Raw genomic sequence first — 10,095 nt, forward strand, 5'->3', positions numbered from 1 at the left:
TTCACAATGAATTCTTCCCTCACAGAACCTGCTCCCCACCTATAGCCTTTTCATCTCAGTTGAAGGAAAATCCATTCTTCCAATTGCTCAGACAAAAAATGTCATGGTAAGTAATCTGTGACTGTTCTGTATGCCTGATATTCAATATATTAGGAAATTTTATTGGTTCTAGTTTCAAATTATAACCAGAACCAAATCACTTCTCACTATCACCACTGCTACCGTTTTGGTCTAAGCCACTGTAATCTCTGGCCTGGATTATTCCAATACCCTCCAAACCAGTATCCCTGCATCTACTCTTCCCCCTTTATAGTCTACTAGAGTCCCAGGGCACGACATTCATGCACTAGTGGGTCCCTCAGCCCAGCCTGCACCCTCTTGCAGCCCGGGACCCTTCCGGGAATGGCCCTGGGGATCGGGCCTAAGCCAGGAGTCAGACATCCCTCTCACAGTCCGGGGCTGTCGCAGTCCGGGACCCCTAGCTCCTTACTGCCCACCTGCAGCGGAGGCAGGAGAGGTTCTGGCCACCAACACTGCGCTCACCAACACTGGCTGAGCAGTACTCCCGCTGTGGGAGCACACTAACCACCAGAGGGCAGCTCCTGCATTGAGAGTCTACCCCCTCGTGGTCAGTGGGCAACATAGCAACTGGTCATTCTGCCATTTGGTCAATTTGCATATTACTGATTTATTTTATAGGACTCAAGGCCCGGTGCACAAATTCGTGCATGGTTGGGGTCCCTCGGCCTGGCTGGCAAAAGAGGCCTACTGGGGGGCCAGCCAGTCATGGGGAGAGACGCCGGGGGGTTGGCCATCTGGCCCCCCAATCAAGGCCTATGTGGGGGAGGGGGGGTGGTAGCAGGTAGGGACAGTGGGAGGTTGGCTGTGGAAGAGTACTGACGCTCCTGCATTGAGTATCTGCCCCCTGGTGGTCAGTGCGCATTATAGCAACTTGTCGGCTGGTCTTTTAGTTATAACGGTCGCTTAGGCTTTTATATATAGAGACTCTCAACACAAAAGCCAGATATAATTCCTTTTAAATCAGATCAAGATACCCCTCTGATCAAAATCCCACAATAACTTCCCATCTCAAATATAATACAAACTAATCCTAGAGGGTCCCAGAGGATCTAGCCCTCATACCCCCTTCCCCCAATGTACTTTACTCCAGCACAATGGCCTCCTAGCTGTTCCTCAAAGATGGCAGACATGCTTATGCCTCAGGGTCTCTGCACTGACTGTCCCTCTGCCTATAATGATCTTTATCCAGATTCCAATATGGCTCACTCCCTTACCTCCTTCATATCACCTTATTAATGAGCACTACCTGACCACCCAATTTAAAACTTCAACCTTAGCCCTGACCAGTGTGGCTCAAATGGTTGGAGAGTCTTCCTATACACTGAAAGGTCATGGGTACAATTCCTGGTCAGGTCATAAACCCAGGTTGCAGGTTCAATCCCCGGTCGGGGTGTGTGAGGGAGGCAATCAATTGGTGTTTCTCTTTCACATCGATGTTTCTCTCTCCCTATCCCTTCCTCTCTTTCCCCTCTAAAATCAGTGAGAGCATGTCCTCAGGTGAGGATTACAAAACGATAATAAATATAAAAACTGCAACCTTATCCCTAACCCTAGTGGCCCCAATATTCCTTGCCCTGTTCTACTATTTTTCATGCAGACTATTACTTTCTAACAATCTAAAGTGTTTACTTAGTTATGTCTCTAGCATGTATTGTCTGTCCCCCTACTAGAAAAAGTACCATGAAGAAGGGATCTTTCTTTATATTTTTTACCAATGTATACCAAGCACTTAGAACAGTGTCTAACACATAGTATGTCCTCAATAAATATTTGTTAAATGAATGAATACTCCAAAGTGCTAAGTACAAGTTTCAAGATTTAAAAATACAGTTGCTTGCCATCACAGATACCCAGCAATCACTAGCCACCTCAATTACCTCCTCAGCCCACACTGAAGTGACTTGTCGAGGGAGTGACCAGCAATAGTGCCCACTCAATGAAAGGGGCCATTTTACAGGGTTTGGCACTGACTTATCAACACTGTTTACTTACCAGTTGCAAAAATGAGGCAATTCTGTAAAGAAGACTCTCAATTTTGATACTTTCTATTTCCAGTGAACACGGCCCTATGAAGTCAGCCATGGAGTACTGGCCAAGAGAAAGAAGGGCCTCTGTGCAGTGCTTGAGGGCCATTTCATAGTCCTGCCTCTTGAGTGATTCACACGCTTGTTCACATGACTTCTCAGCTCTTCTGTCTTCCATGACTCAGGGACAAAAATCCTAAAGACAGGGAAAAAACAAGTCAGAGAAGTTTTAAAAACATATTAATTATAGCCCTAACCGGTTTGGCTCAGTGGATAGAGCGTCAGCCTGCGGACTCAAGGGTCCCAGGTTTGATTCCGGTCAAGGGCATGTACCTTGGTTGGGGGCACATCCCCAGTAGGGAGTGTGCAGGAGGCAGCTGATTGATGTTTCTCTCTCATCCATGTTTCTAACTCTCTATCCCTCTCCCTTCCTCTCTGTAAAAAATCAATAAAATATATTTTAAAAAATAAATAAATCAATAAAACATATTTAAAAAACTTATTAATTATAAATTCTAATACCATTCCTGACTCAGCTGGTTTAATTATCTATCTGAATAGTTATTCTCCACCAGTCTTTTACTCAAGGTCACAGCTGAGCAGCTATTAATGCTATAAAATCTATACTTCTCTTTTATATTTTATGAAGTCTTTAATAAAATCCAAGCAAAATATCAACCATAAATCAGGATCATACCAACAATACATCCAATTTATAAATGAGACAAATTTATAAATGAAACATGACTTTGAATATTGCAAAGTGCAACAAACCATAAAGGCTTTCCTCTTTTTAATCAGAAGGTGCAGGAATGTTTCATATCCAAATCTTCCAATTTCCGTTTTGTAATTCTGTGACTGTGTTTACAGAGAATAAAACTCTACACCATGTAGAATTTTTCCCACCAATATTAAAAAACTGGATAAAATGCAAATCTGAACTGCCTATTGAATTCAGCAAACATTTCCTAAGGCTAGGCCCTGTGCTAGCAGCACTGAATTCAAAGACAGAGCACGTCATCACTACTTTTAAGAAACTCAGATTCAAAACAGACATATAGATCAATGGAACATAATAGAGAGCTCAGAAAAAAACCTATGCCTTTTATGGTCAATTAATATTTGACAATGGAGGCAAGGACATACAATGTGGTAAAGACAGTCTATTCAAAAAATGATGTTCGGAAAATTGGACAGGAAAATGAAACTAGACCACCTTCTTACAACATACACAAGAATAAACTAAAAATGGATTAATGACTTACTTTTAGACTCAAAACTATCAAAATCCTAGAAGAAAACACAGGCAGTAAAATCTCCAACATTTCTGGCAGCAGTATTTCTTCTGATATATTGCCTCAGGCAAGAGAAATGAAAGAAAAAATAAACAAGTAGGACTACACCAAACTAAAAAGTTTTTGTACAGCAAAGGAGACCATCAACAAAATGAAAAGACAACCCACTATATGGGAGAATATATTCACCAATGATACATCTGATAAGGGGTTACTATCCAAATTTTACAAGGAACTTATAAAACTCAACACCAAAAAATCGAATTTGAAAATGGGCAAAGGACCTAAATACACATTTCTCCAAAGAGAACCAACAGACATATGAAAGTTGCTCAATGTCACTAATCATCAGAGAAATGCAAATTAAAACCACCTCACACCTGTCAGAATGGCTACCATCAATAAATCAACAAACAGCAACTCTGGCCAGTGTAGCTCAGTAGGCTGGGTGTCATCCCCTACACAGAAGGGTGGCTAGTTTGATTCCCATTCAGGGTACATAATATGTAGGTTTCAGGTTCAATACCCAGTCAACGTGCATACCAGAAACAATCCATCAATCCAATCGATGTTTCTCTCTCACATCGATATTTCTCTTTCTCTCCATTTCTCTTTCTCTAAAATGAATAAAAAAATAAATAAACACACACACACACACACACACACACACACACATCCTCAGGTGAGGATTTTTTAAGTCAACTTTATGAGAACATTCCTATCACTAACTTACTTCTCACTACTTTTATAAAATAGAAACCTTTTTTTAAATCTATCTATCTTAGTACAATCCAAAAACAAAAATTGATAACTTTGACTTAAACATTTCCACTCTTTGAAAGATTCTGTTACAAGAATGAAAAGACAAGCTCAAGACAGAGGAAACTATTTGCAAATCGCATACCTGAAAAAAGATTTGTATATGAATATATAACAAAATCTCAGAACCCAACAAAACAAAAACAACGCAACTGAAAGCTGGGCAATAGACACCGCACAAAGAGGATGTAATGATGGCCAACTATGCACACGAAAAGATGTTTAATAGCATTAGTCAGCAGAGAAATTCACTTTAAAACCATGATTAGCCATTACTACATACCTATTAGAATAGCTACATTTAAAATATTGATAATATCAGAGTTGTGGAATAACTGGAACTCATATAGGTTGCTATTAGAAATATAGATTATACAGCCACTCTGAAAGAAAAGTTGACAGTTTCTAATAAAGTTAAAAATATACTTATTAAATATTTTTAACTTTATTAGAAACTGTCAACCTTAATCAATAAAGAAAAAAATAGCCGAAACCGGTTTGGCTCAGTGGATAGAGCGTCGGCCTACGGACTGAAAGGTCCCACCAGTTGTTGGGAGGTATCTCATTGTGGTTTTAATTTGCACTTCTCTGATAATTAAGGATGTTGAGCATCTTTTCATATGTCTATTGGCCATACTACTTGAGTATAAAAAGAAGGAAATCTTACTTTTTTCCACAGCATGGATAGACTTGGAGAGTATTATGCTAAGTGAAATAAGCCAGTCAGAGAAAGACAAATACCATAGGATTTCACTTGTGTGTATAATCTAATGAATAAAATAAATGAACAAAATAGAAACAGACTCATAGATACAGAGAACAGACTGACAGCTGTCAGAGAAAAAGGTGAAGGGATTAAGGAAAAAAAAATTTTTAAATACTCATAGTCTCAGGCAACAGTATGTTGATTATCAGAAAGAAAGGGGGGTGATGGGAGGTAGAAGAGGATAAAGGGGAGATAAATGGATAACTTTGGGTGGTGAGCACACAATACAATAAACTGATAGTGTATTATAGAATTGTACACTTGAAACAAATTATATATGCTAATATATAATTTTATTAACCAAAGTCATGGCATGGGCCACGAAGTTTCAATCGCACTGTACATGCGCACCCACATGTGGTATTTTGTGGAAGAGCCACACTCAAGGGGGCAAAGAGGCGCATGTGGCTCTCGAGCTGCAGTTTGCCGACCACTGTGCTAAGCGAAATAAGCCAGTCAGAGAAAGACAAGTATCACATGATCTCACCCATATGTGGAATCTAATGAACAAAATAAACTGATGAACAAAATAGATCCAGAGACACAGAAGCATAGAACAGACTGTGGCATCTCAGAGGGAAGGTAGGGAGGGAGAGTGGGTGGGAAGTGATCAACAAAGAACATGTATGCATATATGCATAACCCATGGACACAGATCTGGGGTGGAAGGGAGGTGTGGACTAGAGGGAGTCAACGGGGCAAAGAGGGGGCAAATGCAATACTTTCAACAATACAGATTTTTTAAAAATAAAAATGCTCTCCTCCCAAAACCAGCATTACTTCATACAGACTAATCTAGCCTCATAATCATCTATTATCTTGCATTAAATATATCATGCCAGATGCCTTAACTGCTCAACATAACTACCTTATAAATAAGTCACATTTTATAGCATTTATGTCCCCATGACAAGCATTCAATTCACTACAACCACTTAATAAATACTTTAATTGAATTTCCCACAGAGAGAATCTAAAATAACCTAAATTCCAACCATTCCAAGAACTATCCTATACCAAATTCAGCTCTCACTAGAATGCCATAAAGAGGAATGTTGTACTATCTTTAAATTTATCTGTTTTTATCCAAACTGGAACCTGTGATGTGGTTGTATGAGATACATAGACAAAATATTCTGCAAAGTAATAAAATTTTATTTATTATACTATGTTAATATTCAGCCCGACTTGCATTTTTCTCTAAAACTCATAAAATCACTGAGTATGCAAGGAGCATTAGAAGAGAGGCTACCCATACTAAGAAAACTAGAAACTAAGATCATCAATCATATTCAATTTTAAATAATCTCTTTCATAAAGAAGTAAACTCTCCTAATGAGAATGAATAAAATTCCAAAATGAATAAAATTCAATATAGCAAAGTAAAGTTTTTAAATACATAAAAGAAATATCCCGATGGACCTGCTACCATCTGTTTTAGTGACTAAAATGATAAAAAACAAGAACTACATTTTTTAAAAAGTTGTATCAGTGGCTAAATTTGAGATTTTCTCCCATCTATTACTTTGATTTTCCCTGACCCATTTTAGAACTGCCAGCAATTCTGGAGATAGCTTTCTTGGTTTCAGTTATTCCAAATTATTTCCTGAAGAGTTTGAGTCCCCTCCCAAATCATTTAATATGCTTACTAATAAAAAAGATATGAAAAAACAAAAATCCATATTTATAATGCAGGCAAATTATAGTAAAAGATGATTTCTAGAAAAGGTTGCTGTTTGCCAAAATATTTTATTATAAAACATTTTCTAGCCGAAACCGGTTTGGCTCAGTGGATAGAGCGTCGGCCTGCGGACTGGAGGGTCCCAGGTTCGATTCCGGTCAAGGGCATGTACCTGGGTTGCGGGCACATCCCCAGCGGGGGATGTGTAGGAGGCGGCTGATCGATGTTTCTCCCTCGTCGATGTTTCTGACTCTTTGTCTCTCTCCCTTCCTCTCTGTGAAAAATCAATAAAATATATTTTAAAAAAAACAAAAAACATTTTCTATTCCATGATATCTGCTTAGACTTACAAATACATTATCATACTAGAGGCCCGATGCATGAAATGTGTGCAAGAGTAGGCCTACCTACCCCTGCTGCCAGCACCGGCTTCCCTCTGGCACCTGGGACTCGGGCTTCCCTTACAGCCCTGGCTTTTGTCTGGAAGGTTGTCTGGAAGGACATCCAGTCTAATTAGCATATTACGCTTTTATTATTATAGCTAAAACAGGTGACCTTTATAAATAAAACATAAATCAATATAAAAGAGCCAATGGCATAATTAAAACAAAAGGGTACCTACCACTGGCACTATCACCACCATCATCATCATTATTCCTATTTTCTAAAACTACATTTTCAAATCAATGTTTGAAACTCAGAAGAGTTTCTATAGAAACAGTGTTAAGAATAGGGATTACTGGAAAATAAATTGACCACAAAATAAGACCCAAAACAGGGAGGCACGGAACAGACCGACATACCTCGATGTGGAGATGGGGGGGAAGAGAAGAGATAAACCAAAGAACTTAAATACTTATATGCATAGCCCATGGACTTGGGCAATAGGGTGTTGAAGACCTAGGAGGGGGGTTAGAGGCAGGGAGGAGGAGGGTAAAGGGGGGAAATGGGAGACATCAATAATACTATCAACAATAAAAATATATATATCAAAAAAAGAACAGGAACAGGGGTTATTGGAAAGATGTAAAGTAACAAAAGCACATTACAAAATACTATTTATAGGGTAATCTGACTTCTAAATAACAGACTACAAAATAATATGATGTATAATCCCATTTGTATAAAATGTGTATTTGTGTGTACTGAATAGTTTACATAAAAAGCTGAGACATATGAAACAAAATATTAAAAGTGAGTATAGCCCTGGCCGGCTTGGCTCAGTGGGTAGAGTGTCGGCCTGTGGACTGAAGGGTCCCGCGTTCGATTCTGGTCAAGGGCACATGCCCGGATTGTGGGCTCTATCCCCATTACGGGGCGTGCAGGAGGCAGCCAATCAATGATTCTCTCTCATTGTTGATGTTTCTATGTCTCTCTCCCTTTCTGGAATCAATATATACCCATTTCCCAATATGCCCTGCCCATGAAGGACTGAGCTGAAGTGGAAAATTAGTCCCAATATTAGCCCCATTTCATCAACTTAGAAAAGTCAAAGCACAGCGTAGGTTGAGAAAGGCTGGCAGAGGCAGGCGAGGGGCAAGAAGGCAAAAAGCTGGGACTGAAAAGGCAGAGCACAGCTATGAGAAAAAGGAAGAACAGAGAGTAGGAGAGATCGGAAAAGGGAATTACCCCAAGGTAAGGAAAGGGGGGAGTGGAAGGAAGGGGAAAAGAGAATTATAAGCAAGCAGGGAATTCATTCAAGAAGAGATCCTGCTCAAGGGCCAGCAGAAAGATAACTTAATTGCCTCCCACTGAAGTGACCATTTGTATCTAAAGAAACAAACTGGCGAAGCCTAAAGAAAGTTAAGAAAAAAAATATTGTTCTATAAAAGAATATTATCCACAGAGAACTACTGCCTTTTTTTTTTCATTTTATTGTCTTTTACAAGAAGAGAATGTTTATTTGTTTTGATCTGGACCTAACCTTTTTACTTGTATCAAACACTAGTATGCCATTACTGAGTTAAAGATGTCCTATGACATAGCAGTTAAGAGTACAAGCTTAAAGCCAGATCTGCCTGAATTTGAATCCTGGCATTTCGACCTGAGGCAATCTGCATACAAATTTGTCTCATCTCCAAACCTCACAGGATTGTTGCAAGAATTAAGTAGGTTAAAAAATGAAATCACTTAGAACAGTGCCTGGCCTCCACTAATCACTGTAAAAGTATTAGCTATAACAACTATTAATCACTATAAAACTATTATCCTCTGGATCTGGAACATAACTCCATGAGAGCTGAGATTTTGTTTTGTTCACTGTTGAAGCCCCAGAGGCCTGACATAACAAGTATTTGTTGAATAATAAAAATTTGTTGAATAATATAAACTTCATGCCAGCAGCACAGAAGCCCAAAGGAGCAGCACTAAAATCTCTATAATACTTTATCCTCAAAGTTTAGAGTTCATGGAGGGTTTTTACCTACATTAGTTCAAGTGATTCACTGAAGACGGTATCTCCACCTCACAGACAAAGACTCAGAGGACTTTTGTGATTTGCCCTAAAACAAAGTCCAAGGCAACACAGGAATTCTGGAAGTAAATCCTACTTCTGTTCACTCTGGACCCTACCCTAGAAAGCTTGAAACATACCCTACCAAACGGTTCAGTTCTCCTTACCTGCAAATACACAAAGGTTAAAGTCACCAGAACACCATCTCCCATTTGCTTCAATATAATTGATGGGGAGGAGAAATAGATGAAACAACATTAATAAATGTTGAAATTGGACAATGGGTCAGTGGGATTGATTATAGTCTTCTTTCCACTTATATATGTCTGAAAGTTTCCATAAGAAAAAATATAGACCTTACTCGCCAACATAAACTCTCCCACTTCCAACTTTCTACTGAGCACACCCAGGTGTGAGGAAAACACCACAGCTGAGAACCTATAGCACTTCTCAGTCTGAAGCAGCGAAGAGAACTGGACTGGGAATCAGGAAGCTTGCCTAGGCTATGCTTTAAATGGTGTGAGACCTCACCCACCCATCTAACACCTCTGGGCCCCAAACTTCCTCATCAGTCCCCTAAAGCAGCAGTTGCCAACCTTTTGGAACTCACGGACCACCAGTGGTCCGCGGACCATCGATTGGCGACCGTTGCTCCAAAGGTTTCCTTAGCCAGTGGTCGCCAACCTTTTGGACCTCACGGACCACCAGTGGTCCGTGGGACCACCGGTTGGTGACCGCTGCCCTAAAGGATTAAATTTTTTATTTCGACTTTCTACTAGGTCCTTAATCTCAACACAAAACCCAATTCATCTTTCTCTATTCTCAACCTCTGAGACCTGTTCTTCCTCCTGACTTCCCTATTCCTGATGCCCCATTCTGCCAGCCACCCAACCATAAAAACTTCAACCATCTCTGACTTGAGACAGAACTGACTGTTCCCTTACCTTTCTAATCAGTGACCAAATCTTTCTTCAGTT

At 39.7% G+C, this 10,095-nt stretch overlaps 1 protein-coding gene across 4 annotated transcripts in view; it reads right to left on the reverse strand.

Moving 5' to 3' along the window:
- HELZ (helicase with zinc finger) overlaps positions 1-10,095 on the reverse strand; it is a 120,927-nt gene that overhangs the window by 103,006 nt on the left and 7,826 nt on the right. For all 4 annotated transcript variants that reach the window (XM_015572446.1, XM_006776674.2, XM_006776672.2 and 1 more), the window contains one exon: positions 2,074-2,301. In XM_015572446.1, coding sequence (XP_015427932.1) covers positions 2,074-2,283 — 210 coding nt within the window. In that variant the 5' untranslated portion in view covers positions 2,284-2,301. The remainder of the gene's footprint in view (positions 1-2,073; positions 2,302-10,095) is intronic.

The sequence above is a fragment of the Myotis davidii genome, unplaced genomic scaffold, assembly GCF_000327345.1.
Source record: "Myotis davidii unplaced genomic scaffold, ASM32734v1 scaffold69, whole genome shotgun sequence".
Classification (NCBI taxonomy): domain Eukaryota; kingdom Metazoa; phylum Chordata; class Mammalia; order Chiroptera; family Vespertilionidae; genus Myotis; species Myotis davidii.